Below are 19133 nucleotides of genomic sequence, written 5' to 3' on the forward strand. Positions count from 1 at the left end.
TTTTTTCCAAGCATATCTAGGAAGATGCAGTGAATGTAGTGAGAGAATCAATACAGTATTGAAGGTTGCATTTTTCCAGTGTAAAGTGTTTAAGGACATGCTGCCAGGGAAAACACTTAATCAGCCAAACTTCCCTCATCTTATCATGCGGAACAGTAAGCACTTTTTGTAGCTCAGGGGGTGTTACAGTGCTATATATTCTGTGGGACAGTGAGAAATTCTGTTAAGAAAATGGAAAAGATATTATTTAACAGACAGGAGGGTCTGACAGGAGCCTCATGAAGTTCAACAAGAAGTGCAAAGTCTTGCACCTGGGAACTACCCCATGCACCAGTATACGCTAGGGGCCACCCAGCTGGAAAGCAGCTTGGCAGAAAAGGACCTGGGGGTCCTAGTGGACACCAGGCTGAACGTGAGCCAGCAATGTGCCCTTGTGACAAAGGCGGCTAGCGGTAACCTTGGCTGCATTCAACAAAGTATTGCCAGCAGGTCGAGGGCGGGGATCCTTGCGCTCTACTCAGCACTGGTAGACCATACCTGGAGTGCTGGGTCCAGTTCTGGGATTCTCAGTACAAGAGAGATATGGACTTACTGGAGAGAGTCCAGGGAAGGGCCACAAAGATGAAGGGACTGGAACACCTCACATATGAGGAAAGGCTGAGAGTGCTGGGACTGTTTAGCCTGGAGAAGAGAAGGCTCAGGGGGGATCTCATCAGTGTATATAAATACCTGAAGGGAGGGTGCAAAGAATACGGAGCCAGGGTCTTTTCAGAGGTACCTAGTGACAGGACAAGAGGCAGTGGGCACAAACTGAAACACAGGACGTTCCCTCTGAACATCAGGAAACACTTCTTACTGTGAGGGTGACTGAGCACTGGCACAGGTTGCCCAGGGAGACTGCAGAGTCTCCATCCTTGTAGATACTCAAAAGCCATCTGAACACGATCCTGGGCAACTGGCTCTAGGTGGCCCTGCTTGAGCAGGGGAGAGTGGACCAGGTGACCTCCAGAGGTCCCTTCCAACCCCAACCATTCTGTGATTCTGTGATGCTGTATTGACTGAAACCTATTCATCACGAAAAGTCAGGATAGATTTTCTTCTGGGAGGGAGGTAGTCAGATCTGGTTAACTGGGGAAAGGCTGCATTTGGAAGGGAAATGCAGTCTCAGGTTTATATAGTGGTCTAGCTAAAACTCTTGAGTGCTTTGTTTAATGGTACTATTATATACCCCCTTCCACTCCAAGAAGCACAATAGCAAGCCAGGTTGTTAGGTTTTCTGTCAACCTCCAGTACTTAAGGGAAGATGGTAAGTAATGAGAGAAACGTGTACAGTCCTACAGAATTTAGTTTGGCTTTCCTTTACTTCTATGCTTGCTACTGTTTTTATGCTCCAGTCTGTGTATATATAGACTAACACCAAGGTAAGATAGCAAATACATTCTCTCTTTTCTTGTGCTTCTCCTTACTGCTCTGTTTATAGTAATTTTAGTAATGTAGCAAAGAGAAGGGTGAGTGCAGCAAAAGCATATTTGCAAACAAAGTATCTTAGCCTGGAAAACTGGTGACCTTTAAAAGCACGAGGTTTAAATACAAATGTAATAATAATTCAATTTAATTAATTGGGCTTTCAGCAAATATGAAACTGTGTCTCACCCTGGCACATAACTTCAAAGTGCTGTTTTCTCCTCGCTCAACTAGAGCACCTGCCCTGTTCTTTTCCATATTATGCTCATGACTGGCACCCATTCCTGCATCCTACTTTCCACATTCATCCTTCTAAGAGCTGTTTTGTCTTTATCCCAATGAGGATCAGGTGGCAGCTGTTAATAAACACAGAGTAAGACACAGGAGAAAAAAAGAATCCTAGCTTTATGTGTACAGTGTTGGGTTCTGAATTAGCCATAACTACTCAGGGAAATGGCTTTGCTCTTCTGGTAGTTCTGTGAAAACCAATGTGACCCAAATTAAATTGGTAGATAGCTGGATCCAAACAAACAGGAGTTGTAAATAAGCTGTGGCACTCCTTGCTGCAGGATGTTGTGGTTGCTAAAAACGTACAGGACTTCAAAAATCAACTGAATTCGTAGATGAAAAATCCATAAAAAGCTGTTAATGAAAAAAAATACCACCTCCAGCTCCAAAATTTGGTGCCATTTGCCAGAGGATGGAAGGATATACGAAGGTGGTATCGCTGTAGAATTTCGCTGGTTTTTTATTCTTCAGTAGGCACCTGCCACAATCCACTATCAGAGGCCAGCTACTGAGCTCAATGGACTTTTGATCTGGCACAATACAGGCACCCATAAGTTGTTTGTCCTTTCCTGTTGGTCACTGTTCCCGCTGTCATTCTGTTCATGTTGGTACTGTTTTCCAAATTTGCTTTCTGCTAAGTCTACAAGACCAAGTCTCCGTCCCCTTCAAAGAGGCTCAAGATGCCTGCCCATGCACAGATTTCACTTACAGCTACAGCACAATCAGCATTCACCTGGGAAGTCTGGGCAAATTTCCCCATCACCTGTTTGTGGGGAAAAAGATATCATACCTACGGAAAAAAGAAATCACTGTAGTTCCCTAAAGAAATACAGTATAAGAGTCAAAGTCTGGCTGAATATATTTGTGATGACTTGGTAGAAGAGCTGTTGTCTTTGATCTCAATGTGTGGGCAACCAGACTCAAGTGTTTTTAAGAATAAAAGTACCTAAATACTTGGGAATGTAGTCACTATACAATCCATTCACAGAGAAGGAGCCACTGTTTTCCCCTCTCTCTGTCAGAGAAACAGGGAAACTTGATTTTAAGCTGTATATTAGGCTCTTCTCCTTAAAAAGGGCACTTCTGCTAACTCTAATTAACATTTACACACTGGTAGCAACTGTGAGAAAGCTAAGTTAGGCCATGCACAGCCACTCTGTTTTAGCCAGCTTTTCCCACAGGTAGTCAGAGCATAATTAGGGAAGACAACTTGCTGGTAAAGTATCACTGGACATGGAGGCTGTTACTCCCGCTTCTCTGGCATTTACCAGCGTGATCAGTTGTGTACAGCATGCAGACTCATGGGCATGTAAGTTCTATATTCGTAGCCAGAAGCACGAAATAATTTAGGTAATTTAGTGTATTTTCAGTCTTCAATTATGGGAAGAATAAAGATGGTTCTGATGAAGGATCTTTAGTGAGAAGATATTATTTCACTTAGTTTACTTAAAAGACTCACTGTCAGCACCAGCTAAATGCCTTTCTTTATTCTCCTCTTGTGAACAAAAATCCAGATCTCGAGAGCTAGAGATATGAGGCGTGCTATTTCTGCTGAACTGAGAATTATACAAATGGCAAAGTATGTCACTATTTTGTTTCACTTTCCTCTTTTACTAGCTCTATTTTTTTCTGTTCCTGCCATATCTTCTGGGAATATTTGTTCTCTGAAGGCAACTCTGATCTAGCTTGTAAAGCAAATGATTCACAAGCATTCCGTATATAGGCCATTTTAACTATGCTAGAGAAAATATATATTAAGACTTACAGAAAATATTTAGACAATATTTAGATAGATGAAATGGCTAAATGTTACCAGTTATATCAAAGTGGACAGCTTGGAGGTTGCAGAATTTTGCAAGAGTTTGTGCTTAGGCCATCTTAATTATCTCAAACTGGCACTTCTTAACTACTAAGCACCTATTCAACCAGAGTGTTCTTCTATTTCTTTTAGTAAGACTGTATGTAATACCCAGAGAGAGTGAGCCTTCCCAGTGCTGTTGTGTAGCCTAGGGAGTTTTCCTTGGCATGAATTTGGAACGGTTACATTATTCATGACTGGCAAAGCAGTGAAGAAATTATGCTGGGGACTAATCAGGACCCCTGTTTATGTCTTAGTCAACTCCGCATCAGAGAAAACTGCAGATACATCAAACTGATTGATGGTTCAAGCTTCAACATATGCTCAAATCAAACACATGCCAGCCAGCTGTGGTGGACCATTTGGAATAGGGACGGCTCCTTTCATTTTCAGGAGCTATCCTTTCAGACTTCAGGCTTCAGGATGGCAGGTGTTTGACTTCTGTGTGCCAGATTGGAAGGAAGAGCCGGGCAAGGATGTCTTCCCTCCAGTGATACATTGCAGTGGTGTTAGATATTGGGAATCTTGAGAGCAAAGAAAGTAATGGCTCCTTGCAAGTGGCTCTTACTTTTCCAGCCACCTTTTACCTTTCCTGCTTGTCTCAGGCTGTCCATGTGACATCTGAACACCTGCCTTATTAGGCTTATTTGCATAAGCATATTAGGAGTTGTTCTGGAGCAGTGTTGCATTTGGACTAATTAAATGAAGGACATGCCATCCAAAATTAGTAACATAGGAAGGGGTAATACTAAAAGCAAGCTCAAGTCTGTAAAATTACTTTAACTCTTTTATTATGTCAGTATGACTAGAGAGCTAATCTCCATGGCTGGTCTAACACAAGGACGTCATGTGGCAGATTCAGAATGATAAGCAGAGTTTGGGGAAGCACAGTAAATACTTCTTTGCTGACACCTTGATGTGATGGTCCATTCCTTGGGTTATCATGTGGGAGAGCTAAGACCACAAGTAACTAGAGTTTTGAGGGTGTGGATTTGAAATTCTTTCTGTTACACACATAGAAGAAAATTCTGGGGAGCATATACATTCATTTTTATAAAACTAGAGACTTAATTTTGACATATATTTCAGAGACTAAATTTCTCTTCTAAGCACCATAAAAATTAAAGAGAGAGCAAGCAAGAAAAAATGAAATAAGAATGATGGCTCTTTAGACCCATAAATAAAACCATGCTATGTGTTACTTCACTCTCTTAAATTTCTTTCATAGTGGTTTATACCAGAGTCCTAGCATTTGTTGCTTGTGCTACTTCTGGCATTCTAAAGTGCAAATCCTATAGAGAGCACAAGTAAATAATACATAAATGTGTGTAGGTGACAATGCCAGCCAGATTGTATATGCAAGTGATTACATATGAATTACATGCACAGACAAGGGAGCAGACAAATTGATTGCCAGGATGAGATACCTTTCAAAAAAGCAAAGAAAACTTCACACTTGAGTTGGCACTTTCTGTTCTGGGGTTGTTTTAAGGTAACCTGCTTTTCCCCGCCTTTCCCCTTAAAATTTTGCCTTTCTCCTTAAAGGTTTGCTCTAGTATCCTCAGTGTTTTTAATGAACTTAGCAGTGGGGGAAAGCTCTGCACTGGCACAGGAACCCTGAGAATACAGAAGAAAGTTGTGTGCTGTTTTAAAGGGAAAAGAGTAGGTCAGATTACATCGGCAGAGGCCTTGTTACTTTATATTCAAAAAGAAATGCACTCTAAGCAGCTATTATTAGTCTTTCTTCAATCAGTCTTCAAACTTCCAAATAAAGTTTAGGAACCCATTGTATTATGGGGAGGTTTTCTTGAAGGATTTTGGAGGAAATGACCTCTTCTGTGCAAAAGCTGTTTCACATAGTAAACTTTAGAATGCCCATAAATAGATATGAGACAGTTAAACAACAGAATAAATCTTCTCAGTTTTATGAATGCATACTTTCTCTGAAGTATAACGTGCCAGGACAAATCCTGAAATCTGTCTCACTCAGGTCCCCTATAGGAAAAATACTAATTAAAGTTAATGGGAGCATGACTCAGGGGAAAACTTAAAATCTGGGAATTGTAGTGCATGCCCTTTAAATCATTAAACAAGAGGAGTTTCAGACAGGGCAATAGGAACTTTTCAGAAAATTCTATATCCCACTTTCAGCAGTGACTTTTGATATTTGAGAACCTGAGTCTCGCAGAAAGAAAAAGAAACATACCTCATGGAACATCCTAGTGCCAGTAGCACAATGAAATACTGAGTTTAGTCTGCCAGCTTATTTTAGAAGCTGTAGAAATATTTTATTTAGCCCTTACTGAAGAAATGTAAAGGTTTGGGGTTTTGTCTTCAATATATAACAAACAAAAAAAATGTGGCTAAAAATGTTCTCCTGCTTTTTCTACTTCTGAGCATGTCTGCGTGATGTCACTGGTTATAAGTTAAAGATAGAAGACTTAAGGAAAATTTGAGTTTGTAAGAAACTTTTTTTTTTTTCAATTTTCTGGCCCATTGTTCCAAATGAACAGCCTTTTGAAATTCTGACCACCATATCTGTAAGAAATAAAAGGCAAAAAAGTTATGTTTGTTACTTCTACTTCAGAATCAGAAAATTCTGTGAGTGGCAGACACAAACGTTTGTGTTTTGTTTGAAAAAGAAAGCAATGTACAATACACCTGAAGTTTTGGATTAAAAATATATCTCAATTTATCAGGATACATGGAAGTCTCAGAATGGATTGTACGAGGTTGGAAAGGCTCAACTAATTTTAATTATATTGTGTAAAGCGGTTGCCTCAAAGAACTTTTTTTTCAAGCTTTAGCATATTTCAGAGCTTCTGAAGTTAATTTAAAAGCAGGATTTTAGATTACTTGTTTCTACCTGGCATTTTATGGTGTTGTATTGCTGGTACTCAGAGATCTTCCACTATTACAAGAAACTAGTATCAGGAAGAGTTTCTTTCTCTAATGAAGATTATCTTTTCTTCCTCCTTCCTACTTCCCATTCCCTGTCAGTCGGAAGTGTCTTGGATCCCCAACAAACACTACTCTGGGATTTACGGGCTGATGAAGTTGGTTCTGACTAAGACTCTACCTTCCAATCTTGAGCGAGTCATTGTCCTCGACACAGACATAACATTTGCCACTGACATTGCTGAGCTATGGGCCGTCTTTCACAAGTTCAAAGGTATTCTAATGATTTTTCTACTGTCTTTATTTGTGGGGGAGGGAGAATGGTAAAGCAAACAGTACAAAGGGGGTAAAAGGGCTATCTGAGATTTGTTACATGTTTTCACTCTTTCAATCTTTGGTGTTTGAATATAATTGTTCTATTTGTGAGCTCTTTCCTCAACAATGTTCCATATAGAATGATTGACAACACTGATTATCTATGTGGTTTGTTTTATTGGTCTAATTATTTGGGACAGGTGAGAGCTTGACAATACAGTAGATGATAAAGAATTATGAGGATGCTGTAGTGACCTACCATTCAAGCACCTGTTGGTATTCAATACTTGGAACTTGGTTTATATTCCTTTTTATTAGTAAAACCTAATTATTACTTTCAGTATACCTTTTCCATGTTACCACTGAAAATGAATGAAGTTAGGATCATACATGGACTGGGAAGGAGGATGAAGGGAGCAAATTTATCTGTGTGAATAGAAATGAGTTACTGCTTGCTCCTCTTAATGAGTTGAGAAAGGGTTCTGGATTTGAAGTATCCATTTAAAGTAGTTTTCTCTACATATATCCATTTCCCGCAGCTCCTTGAAAAACTCCTTGGTAGTTTAAAGAAGAAAGGACACTTTCAGAGTAAGTCTGTAAGGAGATGATCACAAAAAAGTTCCCCACTATCCTGTCACAAACCAGAGCACTTTCCTGGCTAACACTGCTAAAACCATTTAATTCTCCCAGGCTCCAGTGTTGCCAGCTTTTCAGAGTCAGAGACGTGCCCTATTGTTCTCCTCTTGCCCTCAGAATATGTATTGGAGGGCTGGTAAGTGCAGAGGCATTCCAGTAACCTGGTTTGAAGATTTACAGCCCCGTAAAAGTGTAGCCTGATGCATATCATCAGCTCTCTTAAAATCACCTCAAGCAAAGTCAGCCTAAGCAAATAGGACTATTTATTTACAGAAGCCAAAATAAACCATTCTGTTAGAAAGGTGACAGAAAAAAGAGCACATTTACTTTATTTATCCCATGCTGAAAACCACAAGGCCTCTTTGCCTTTCCCAGTACCCAACTAACAGGCAGGAGCTATTATCTTCAGCTCTACAGTCAAGGACTGGGTTCTAGTCCTTGCTTCTCCATGCATTTGTTTCCTTCCCTTCCTCCAGATACACTGATGTCCCCTTCAGCAGGCCAGAAGCAATCACCTTTTTACTTAACTGAGCTATTCACAAACTTGCTTCATTAAGGAATATAAAGCTTTTCCTCCTCTTCAGGTATTGTTCAAACTCTTCACCAAGCCTTTCCCTACACAGAACCTTGAGTTTCATATAAACATACACCTTCACAACCATAATTTACATAAATGTATGCATAGGGAGTAATGCTGTGCTATTGTACTGTCTCACTGTGTGCTACTGTCTCATTAGTAGTAATATTTTACTGAATAGGGTGTATTAGCATGATGTAGCAGGTAAAGAAATGTGTATAAACTGAACTTGGGCATATAGGACTGTGTGGTCAAAGATAGCAAAATCTGAATTGAGACAATGAGCGCGATCATCTCCTTGCTTATATTTTCTGCCATAGTTTCAGTGAAGGTCCCTTGCTTTTTACTGGGGAAAGAAACCAAGCATAAGGACTGCTTATAAAGAAAGGAGTATGGAGCAGAGGCAGGCCTAAGATTGAAAAAATACAGACAGAAAATATGGAAACATGGAGAACGATAATTACTGGAAGTAAAAGAATGGGTGTAAGTCAGTCTCTATAGAGCTAGGCAAGGTTGTTCAGCTGATTAGAGCTGTGAAAAGCTCTAACTTACACATACAGACAGAATTCCTGTGCTACTGCCAGCCCTCACAACGTAAGTATCACAACTCCCAAATGTATGATTTTGTAAGTTGTCCAGTCTGTCTTTTTAGTTCTGGCTGACCACCTGCTTCTCCACATTTTTTTAATCCTGGCAATAAATTGGTCAGTGTCTACATCTGCTCATCTCCCAGACTGTCATACACAAAGAAAGAATTAATGGGACAAGCCCATAGCCCCAGGAGTTGACCAGGGTGGGAGCAGACTTTGGAAGGCACGTATGCCCAAAACAGTGTTCCTAAATGTTGGGGAGGAGAGAGAAATGAAAGTGTCTGAGCACAAGCTTGTGCTCCAGCCTGTATCATAGGCTGCAGTCCTATTAGGCAAAGACTCAGTGGACATGGATCATCCTGGATGGCAAGGGCAAGTAAGTTGGAGAGATACTGTTGCTCTTTTACTGCTTTGTAAAAGATTGGTTTAAATCATACGGTAGTTCTCAATTTGTCCCCAGTGTCTTTTTATTTCTCCTGCCAGCTTTACAAAAGATTCAAAGGATGTCTCAGGTCATTAGCCTCAAACATTCCTCTAAAGGATCTGGTTGTAAACGAATGTTTTAATCCCCTCCTTGTTTCTCCCTGAGAAGTCCCAAGTAAGTTTATGAAGATTTCTTCGGGACAATATAGTGTGTTTGTTGAAATATTACTTAAACAGAAGAGAAATAAAACTCCTGTGAAGGGAAGTGCTACTCTCCAAAGGAACCTGACACTATACCAAACCCCAGCTTGGAGGGCAGCTTTAGAACCATAGGCTCTCCTTCTAGAAATGTTCAAACACCCAGTTGTTGGCCAGAAGTAGCCATTATAAACCTGCTTGCACCAGGATGTTGTCTGAGCAAAATAGAAGAATTTTTCACATCGGTGCTGGAAAGGCAAGAGCTCCCTTCTGCAGGTTGCTGCAGGATAACCGGTAAGACAGTCCAGCACAGCTTCTTCCAATTTACAGCCATACAGGTAACGAGAGAGAAGGTCCTAGAGTCTGCGATTCCTTCTGTGTGCAGGAAGACTTTTTTTCCCAACAAAAATAGTGACAAAGAGACTGGTAACTCAGATTCCTTTTTTCTAGGGCACCACACTTGGAAGAAACTCAGATTCAGGATTGTCTTGCAATTTAACCAGATCCAATTTGCTGTGTAGAAAGGCCCAGAGTATTTTTTAAATAGCACCTGCAATACCCAGTATCCTTGTTCTGCAAAGGTTCTTCTTCCTGTCATCTTAAAAGTTGCTGAAAAGATCAGACCTTTACATGGTAACTTAATACTTTAGGTGGTAAAGCTACTATTACATTCACTCTGTAGATGGAAAAAAGGGAGTAGGATTCCTTTGTAAATTATTGCTCTTCTGCCCTTTTCTGATAAGCTCTTTGCATACACCCTTACAATAAATGATCCAACTATTCTGTAACTGAACGCACAAATTAGGGCTGTACATACGTGATTTTATTTGAAAATCTCTTCTTTGAAGTGGCAACCTTAGGCTTTGGGAGAAATTCACACCTCTCTTCGGTAGGCTGAAACAGGCTCTATGCATAAGTATGTCTTTGGGAACCAGTAAGTTAAACTTCAAGAGTCAGATTCAGCTTTTCAGCTGGGATTTGAACATTTCTGCTTTAGCCTCATTCTTCCTTGCTCTCCCACAGATAAGCAGTCTGTTTCTCTGGGAAAGATATATACCTCCAAAAATATTGACTTCAAAGGTGTGAGTCTGCAGCCGGTCTGGTGAAGATAACCTGTCATGCATGTTTTCTGTGACTTAGTTGACACTGATTATGTTTTCTATTCATCTTTCACTGGATTTTGACAGTTCTAAACTTGAGAAACCATCAAGCCTAAGGGCAGAAGAGTTGGACTGTAGATCATATGCATTCTTGGATGAAGTGCTGCAAAGTGTTTCAGACAGCAAGGATTAGTGTAACCAATATGCTTTTATTGCAGAAATTGTGTGAATTCTTCTGAGAAAAGAACCAGTCCAAAGCTATGCTCTCTGCTATCAATCTTAATGTTCTTTTAAAGGCCACATCAGCTAATTGTTTTATTATTCTTGCTCACTCAAACTCTTGGTACTGAAATGTGGGTTCTTTTTTCCAAACTTCTGATTTTTACTTTGACTGTGTGTTAAATATGGATTCTCAAGAGCATTCATTGTAAATAGTATTGTGAATTTGTTTGGGACCTGACTATGACAGTCATAATTATTTATGTTAAAGGTTGCAGTTCCAGTCAGGATCACAGCCTCTTTGTGCTGGGTGCTGTACATATAAATAGCAAGAGAGCGTCTTTGTGCTTTTACCTAGTGTCAGGTGACAATTCTTGTATCTGCCTGGTTCCTTTAGGCCATTGCTATGGCCTCAGACAGCTGAGACCCACAAATGAGACCTGAATAATCTCTGTAGAGATCAGCGTTGAGGGACAGCTGGGTTAGCTCAGTTGGTTAGAGCATGGTGCTAATAACGCCAAGTTCACAGGTTCAATCCCTGCTTACTGCAGGGGGGGTTGGGCTCGATGATCTCTCAAGGTCCCTTCCAACCCAAAGCATTCTGTGATTCTATGACTCTGTGTTACATTGAATGCCACATCTAACAGCATTATGGTATTTCTAAGTCCATGTCGTAACTCAGAGGCTATATTGAACAGTGATGTCCTACTACTACATGTTAGTCTCACATTCCAGCTAGCTGATATGATGAATATTGTAAGTACTTTTAAACAGCAGAGACTGGATAGTATGTAACTACTGTATTTCAAGTAACTCCACTTTAGATTAAGTCATCCAGAGAATATAAGGTACAATTAGTGTTCATCTGTGCAAGTAAGTCTTCTCTGGAAAGCTGATATAGGCAATAAGGCAGAATCACCTACCTCCATTAACCAAGCATCCAAGAAGGAGAAATGGCAAGCTCAATAGGAAGACTGAGATTCCCATATTCATACTTTGCATGAATAAAAACATGCTACGGAAGCTGTTTGCTTTGTGTCAGGAGCTCAAACAATGATAAAAATCCATACTGACATCATAAATACCAGAAAAGGTCAACAGCGATTTTGATGCAGGATCTTAAGTGCCCACAGCTGAAGAGGGATTGGCACATAGTCAATCCCAAACTTAAAATTTGCAAACACTTAGTATGTGGGTGCTTTGGCATATTGCTCTGCAGAATGCCTGAGGTAACAATCAGGGTTCATGCTATTTTTGCAGCTTCTTCAGGAAAAAGAGCAAACAAACAAAAAATCACAACCATCACAAAATTCAGCATCTTGTGTAGGTGGTTTAGTAATGATATTCCTACAAGAACTATTATGCATAAGGTTGTAGTATCAAATGCATACATAACTTTTCATTTGTGTGTGAATTTAGTGTGCCAGAAAGTGAGATGCTGATGGCACCAGTGAGAGTCACGCAGAGTCAGCAGGTGCTGTATAAATTTCCCTGAATTTGGCTCTTATCAGTGAAGCCCCGTTTTAATAAACTATACCTGTCATAGACCTAGGCAGCTCTTCTGCAAAGATTGTACTTTTTATAGGTATGCTCTTCTTGTGATGATGTAAAATACTCAGTTGTTGCCAAGATTAAAATTTAAAATTCATTGTCACTTATGGCTGAAGCCAGGATTTGAGCCACAGAATTGATTCTGGGCAGGTTCTGTAGGTCAGTCTGTCAGTTTACACTGAGTAAATCATTAAAGCTTCCACAGATCATTTTGAGACAGGATCTCTGTGGGCTGACACACTGTTTGTGTTAAATCCTGCAGAGATCTTTCTGTTCCTTCTGGTCAGTACAATAGGTTTTCTTTTATTACTATGAAGAGGATGGCATTAGCAACGTGCACCTTAGTGTGTGTAAAAATCCATGGTAATGGATAATGTAAAAATCCATGGTAAATTCCTTCAGTCTTTTTGTGAAGGAAACAGGATCACATTGTAGCAGAGTGCATTAATAAAATTGTCAGGCAGCTATTAAAATAGCTTAAAATTTTCTGAATTTTTATAGGTGTCTAAAAAGGCCGAATGGCACTTGTCTTTGCTCATAAAAGGAACATCTGTTAGTTTCTGAAAGACTTGTGTAAGTATTTAATGGTTAGACTACAGTGCATAGCTCATTCTAGGGTTATTCCACAAATGAAATACATTTTCTCTTTGAAAAGGTCCCTGTGGAGACTATCTGCTTAAGATTTTCTATTCCTGATCGTTATATCACGGTGTTTTCTTCTTTCTGCTGCAGAAGCTTTGAAGCTTCATTGATAAAGAATCCTATTTGTTAGCTATAGGTGATAGAAATGTTGGGGTGTGTCGTGCTCTTCTGTCTCCTGATGCTGTTATCATCTATGTGTGAAACTACAGGATTGAACACTGATTTATCTTGGTGAAGAGCCAAAGAAAGTAAGGATTTAGGATATTCGGAAAAAAGACAAGTTTCTAACTGTGATTGGCGGTTAATTTTGCTGGTTTTAATTAGGAGGGGATCAACCAAAGAGAATGGGACTTACTGATTCTGTGGGTCTAGGGAAAAACACTTCTGTCTCTCCACACTTGTCGCATAAGCTGACTGGCTGGAAGTTCTTTTTTTTTCCTAATTGCAGTTTGCTTTGCTATGGTATTCCTTTATTGAGGAGGCAGTATGTAAGAAAGTTGACCTCAGTAAATGAGCTCCAGGGGAGAGAGTTTATTATATGGAACAGCATGTGCACATTCTAGTTTATGGGTTTTAATGTGACAAGGGACATAATCAGAAAATTCTGATTATGAATTGCTGCCAAAATAGAATGGCTGCAGTTTCTGAAACATCTGTAGGGTTTTTTTTAGCTGAATGGTTCTTTGTCTGTTTCTGCCACCAGGCAGAAATATTTAGAGGTGAAAGGCCAAGAGTGCATAGAAATAGGGTATAATTCATGGTGGGGGAAATTCTAAAATACAGTAAAATAAAACAGAAGATTCAGGTTCTTTATTTTTCTGTTTGATTTCCAAGGGATACCCTTCGGTCATGTTTTCAAGCTTCTTCCCACAGGGGCTAGGAATGTTTTAATTAAAAATGAAAGCTGATATTTTTTTGTCATTTTTTGATACCACAACTGGAGTTTTCAGGATAAAAACCCACCACATACTACAAGATTTGTAATAAAATCTTGTTGGCAACACTGAAATTTTGAGGACTTTTTTCTACCTTCCCAACATAAATCTAGTGCTTTTTCTGCATTATTTTTCTCCAGTCTTTGTTAACCTGCCACTCATTCTACAGCTGTCTTTTTGGCTTAGATGCTATGATGTATCAAACACCCAAACTAAACATTGTATGACTCACACAGTGTTAAAGCAAAAAAGCAGTTTCTGTCTCCTCTGAGCTCTTTCTTCAGGATTTAAAGAGACTTTTAATTCTATTAATGTCAAGTACTCCAAGCGTGAAGAGTGGACCTAGAGCTTTTTGAATTGCCTTGCAAATATTTATTGAGAGAAATCTGGGCAGAGCGCAGCATCAGACGAGCAAAGTGCATATCCCCATCTCCCTTGACTAGCAGAAGCTGTGACTTCCCAGAAGCTAGAAGATCGAGCTCCCAGAGGGTAGACACTGGGAGAAGGAACATTTCTGCTTTGTGTGTTTGTTCTTGGCAGAGGAAAAGTGCATTTCTGGGAACAGGATGCCAGTAGGCTGTACTGAAATGAAAACCTATTAGAACAGTGGGAGGGAACAAACTGAGGAGGAAAATAATAATAACCCCCCATCCCAACTAAAAAGGAGAGATCAGTTAGGAGTTCCTTTCCACTGATAAATGTTTTGGGTTGATCATTTTCTCCTGCAATCTGTTCACCTTCTCATGCAATTATACACATGCTCCCCCTCAGATACATTTAATACCCCTGCCCCATCACAGCTTGGGTTTTTTTTTTTTTTAGAAGGCTATTAAAAAAACCCAAACCCCAATGTCTGCCAGTCATCTTGGGTGGAGCACACAAATTAAGTCCATGTACTAATCCCTCTGGCCAGTCACTGTGTGTTCCCTAGGTGACAGTAAAGCAGAGCATGTGCATGAGCAGGCAGTGAATATAGAGGGAGCGGCAACCTGTCCATCATTCCAATTAATAATATGCAATGATTCACCTCTGCATGTGTGAAAAAGCCAAGCAGATGAGACACATGGGTCATTCACCTAACAAATGCAGTTTACTTTAAGGTTTGATAGTTATATTACTAGATAAGAAAGATATTTAATAGATAGGTTTCCGTGCCTAAGGCCCTCATTCTAATCACACGCAATCTAGCAAGCACATATGCTTTTCACAGTTCCCTGTGACGTGCATTGTAATAACTTGATATTCTGTTTTCTTCCTCTCTGAACCAGGCATATTCTCTGAGCCTACCTTGTTCTGCATTAGCAATCCATATTTTTAAGGACCTAAGGCCCCATTTCCAATTACAAAGCTCTCACCCAACGTTTCACCTTTTTGGTTTCATGCTGCAAATTATGTCTGTAATACTGTCCTTGGCAGCACACGGATTTGCATAGGGTAAAGTGGTGTAGGGAATATCTGTCTCACAGGCTCAAGCTGGAAGGTAGAATGCGTTGCCCAGAGGTCAATGGTATGATTGTCCCATCAGCAGGGTAAGTGCATGGTATTGCTCTCTGCACAACCTGGGAAGAGGGAAAAAGTGTACAAAATTAAGCCACTTTATTACATACCTGAACTAAGGCTGTGTACAAATGCACCACAAGCAAAAACTGTGGACAGTTACACAAACTAAAAGTTAGACATGTAAATGAAATCAATAATGAATACCATTTTGTGGAAATAGTAGAAACCTCACAGGTTTCCTTTTTCCAAGCAATCTAGACAATCAGGGATGTTTGAACTCCTTATTTTAACCCCCAAGCTAAAAGAAAGATGTAGGTGTGTCTGTAATGGCCCACTTCACTCTGCATCTCCCAAGTGTCTCTATTTTACTTAAAACTCAAGCTTTCTCTACTCCATGTTCTTTTCATTAATTTCTAGCTTGCATTCAGTGTGGGCCAAGCAGTTCGATTAAACGAAGGAGCTTTTCTCCCTCTGACCCTTTCCTCAAAGTAAATATCTTCTGTGCTTTGAGACACTGCTAACAAAAAGATTTTTGTCCTAGGCCTTCCAGATACGTACTGAAAGGTAACTGATAAACATACAGGAAAACTTAGGGACCAAGTGCATCCACCACTTTTCTGTATTTTCTGTATTTCTATTTATTTCCTGTATGTAGTCACAGTGGAATTCGTAGTTTGGGCTTAAGTGTCAAGTATGGTGATCTGCAACACACTCCATTGCACGAGGGCTGGTCCTGAAAGAATTTGGACCTGAAGTGCAAAATTCATAGCTGCGGTAAATGGTGCACAAGTTCATGTCAGTAAAAGAGATGCACATTCAACATTTTCTGCTGAAGGTGCAGGCCAATTTATGTTTCCTTTGCACTGCCTGAATGCTCAGAAGGATCTCAAGATCTAAGCTGATGCTATTCCTGCCTGGGTGTAAGATAAGCCCTGTGTCAGCTGCTTCTGGTCCTTGGGGTTCTGGGATTCATTCTGGAGCTGGGACATGTCAGCAGAACAGCTTCCTGAGAGCCATTAACTACTGGCACAACTAAGTGAAACCCTGAAACTACTTACATTGTGTTTGGGTGTGTGGTGTTTTTTCTGTTTGCTTAGGGACTGGGGGAACTGTCAAATAAGTGCTATTCTGACACACCGAGAGAATTTGCCTGATGGGAACAGAGGTGGAGCTGTCTAGCAAAGAAGGTGTTCTCATGTTCAGTGATGCTGTCGACAGCTAGGCCAGACTGTGAACCATCCCAAGGCTGAGGACCTACCAGATGCTTACTGCTTCTGCCCTGCTGAAACACTGGTAACTTTGAGCAGGACTGAAGCCCTACAGTGAAGTGAGCCGTGGTAGTTTTTCTCATACAAAGTTGTCCTTGTCTGACTTTATGCTACCACTCTTCTGTCATCAACACAAAATGTCTGCCAGTTTATGCTCAGAGCAAATTACTGAAATGCACATCACCTCTGAAACTGGCTCAGGATCTCCTGAACTTCATTAATTCATTATGTTACCATGTCTTCCTGCACATGTTATATTTAATAGATGGTAATAATATTTCCTTCCTGCATGCTTCAGGATATGATTATTGCAGGTGCCAAATGGCATTATGTAGGGCTTTCTACAGGCTTTTTGCCAGCCTGCTTCGGAGTCATATTGGCACCAATTTTTACACTACTTGGAGATTCAGGTGCTTTCCCATACTACTAAGAAATGATGATCTGAATTTTGCTACACTGTTGTCCTAAAATCCTGAGAGAGCACATCTCGGCTGGTATAAACCAGCTTGATAAAACATTGGAGGGAACAGAATGACGCTGACTTACATCAGTAAAGTCTAGCTCCTATATTCCCTGATTTACATAAACATTCCTGCTTTGAACTTACAGCTTCTTTTATACACTAACTAAAAAAAGATGTGAATAGTTGGAGGAGTAGTCTTTAAATATGGTCTCCTTTCAACTCTAGACCCCTGGTATGGGTCACAAGTAAAAAGAGATGGGTGACCTCAGCCAGGTCTGACGTGCATGAAGGCGGAAGTGCATAAGCAGGGCAGCAGAGGGATGTGCTGCTGGGATATGAGTTTTGAGGCAGCTCATCAGAATTAGAAGAGGATGTTTGCACACTGTCAGTTCCATTCCATGATCATATAATCCTTTCAAACATAATAATAGGAAGTGGACATAACTGGTAGGTAAATGAGAAAACAATGTGGAGTTGGAAAGTGGGAGTGAATATACAGGATACTGAGCAGGAAAGAAAGGATAGGAAAAGGGAGAACTGGAAACACATGCCAAATTAATCAGGATTATTTATCTTGAAACCTATCTGAGATTAACTAAATCCCTCATATATTACAGTAAATTTCTGTGAAGCTATATAGAAACAAATGTATGTATCTAGAAATTTTCTGCATTTCCCTGGGAGCAGCATCTGACTATAAGAAAAAACTTGCCAAGGAAATAATGAAGTACACAGTAACATTAAGGAGCTGACCGAGCATTTAATTCAGTGTAATTTTGGCCTGTCCCTCCTGTGAGGTGGGTAGCACAGATCTCATCCCCACTTAGCCGCAGTCAGCAATTAGTCCTACTGTCATTGTTATCACTTTTTTATTTCTTTCGCTCTGTGGTGCAAGAGCTCTGCTTGTGGACCAGCGCTTCTAGTCCTTGTTTCTAAATAAGAGTGGTAAGAAGGCTCTGCACACCCATTGCCATGAAGCCAAGTGGTTTTCTTCCTCTTCCTAAAGAGTTTTGATCACTGTAACTCCCAGTCTAGTCTTTGTGTGGAGTAGGAGGGCTGAGAATGATTTGTAAAATTGAGAAGAGCAGTGATGAAGCTCTGGCTTTGTGATTTTTTTGCTTTGGTTTTATGCTATTGCTTTTAAAGGTTTAGTTGCCATAACAACCTAAAGCAGTCCTGTATTACCATAGAAACGTGCTGTTGTGGGTGACAATTTTTATGAGAAGCTTTTTTTTTTTGTCTCTTCTTCACATAGTGTCTTTAACTCTGGCCTTTTTGCAGGTATATCACAGTACACTACAGGGGTTCCATAAAGTGTCAGAATGACGTAATAAACAACAAAAATGAAGCATATATTTAAATCCAGGAAGAAAATCTGGGGTCAAGGTTGACTGAGAACAGAGAAAGAGTAAAAGTAAATTCCTGTTGCTTAACTTGGAGGACAGAAGTATTCAGCTTAGAGCAGGGCTGGCTAATCAGTCCACATAAGTAAATACTCAAACAAAAACACAGAAAAACAGGAGTTAGGGTTTAGATTATGTACCAGGAGTTAGGATAAAAACAACATGTCATGATAGTTGTAGTTATCAGAAGACAGGACTGCTTTAATGTTCTCTGCATGGGGCTGCTCCTTGAGACTATTCAGAGGCTAAAGTGAGAACTGCCGAATGAGGCAGCCCCTTACAAAGCACTGCTTCATGCTGAGAGCCGGTTCCAGCTGCATACTGATGGCCTGCGAGCTTCAGGGTGTTGGTTGTGACCTGGAAAGCCCTAAATTGTTTGGGATCTGTCTATATTGAGGACTTTCCCTCTCCCTGTGTGAGGGAAGCAGCTCTTTAACAGCTATGCTCTGCAAAGTCTCTTGGGTTTCTGAAGAATGGTAATAGAGCTTTTTCTTACACAAATCTGCATTTCCATCTACTCATTACTTGGCTCTTCTAGAGCAGTGGACTGCTGCAGCATATCAGCTCTCGTAACTTCTGATAGATTACTGTGCACCTTTACTATCAATCTTCAAATTGAAGTTATGGGCCAGTCGCAGACCGCTTACTCTCTCCCAGCAAATCATTATAGTACAGAGTACACTTACAGGTTGATAATTTTATGACAAGCCACACAACTTATTTGGAAAGAGGATAGACAAGCATAGCCAGACAGCTGTGGAGATTGTTATTGATCAGTATTTTTATGAGGAGGCACAAGTCTATC

At 40.2% G+C, this 19133-nt stretch overlaps 1 protein-coding gene across 5 annotated transcripts in view; it reads left to right on the top strand.

Moving 5' to 3' along the window:
* The window catches only part of LARGE1 (LARGE xylosyl- and glucuronyltransferase 1), a 205837-nt gene that overhangs the window by 92363 nt on the left and 94341 nt on the right, over nt 1–19133 (top strand). For all 5 annotated transcript variants that reach the window (XM_075717525.1, XM_075717532.1, XM_075717542.1 and 2 more), the window contains one exon: nt 6611–6782. In XM_075717525.1, the coding sequence (XP_075573640.1) occupies nt 6611–6782 (172 nt within the window). The remainder of the gene's footprint in view (nt 1–6610; nt 6783–19133) is intronic.

Source organism: Pelecanus crispus, chromosome 1, assembly GCF_030463565.1.
Source record: "Pelecanus crispus isolate bPelCri1 chromosome 1, bPelCri1.pri, whole genome shotgun sequence".
Taxonomy (NCBI): Eukaryota; Metazoa; Chordata; class Aves; order Pelecaniformes; family Pelecanidae; genus Pelecanus; species Pelecanus crispus.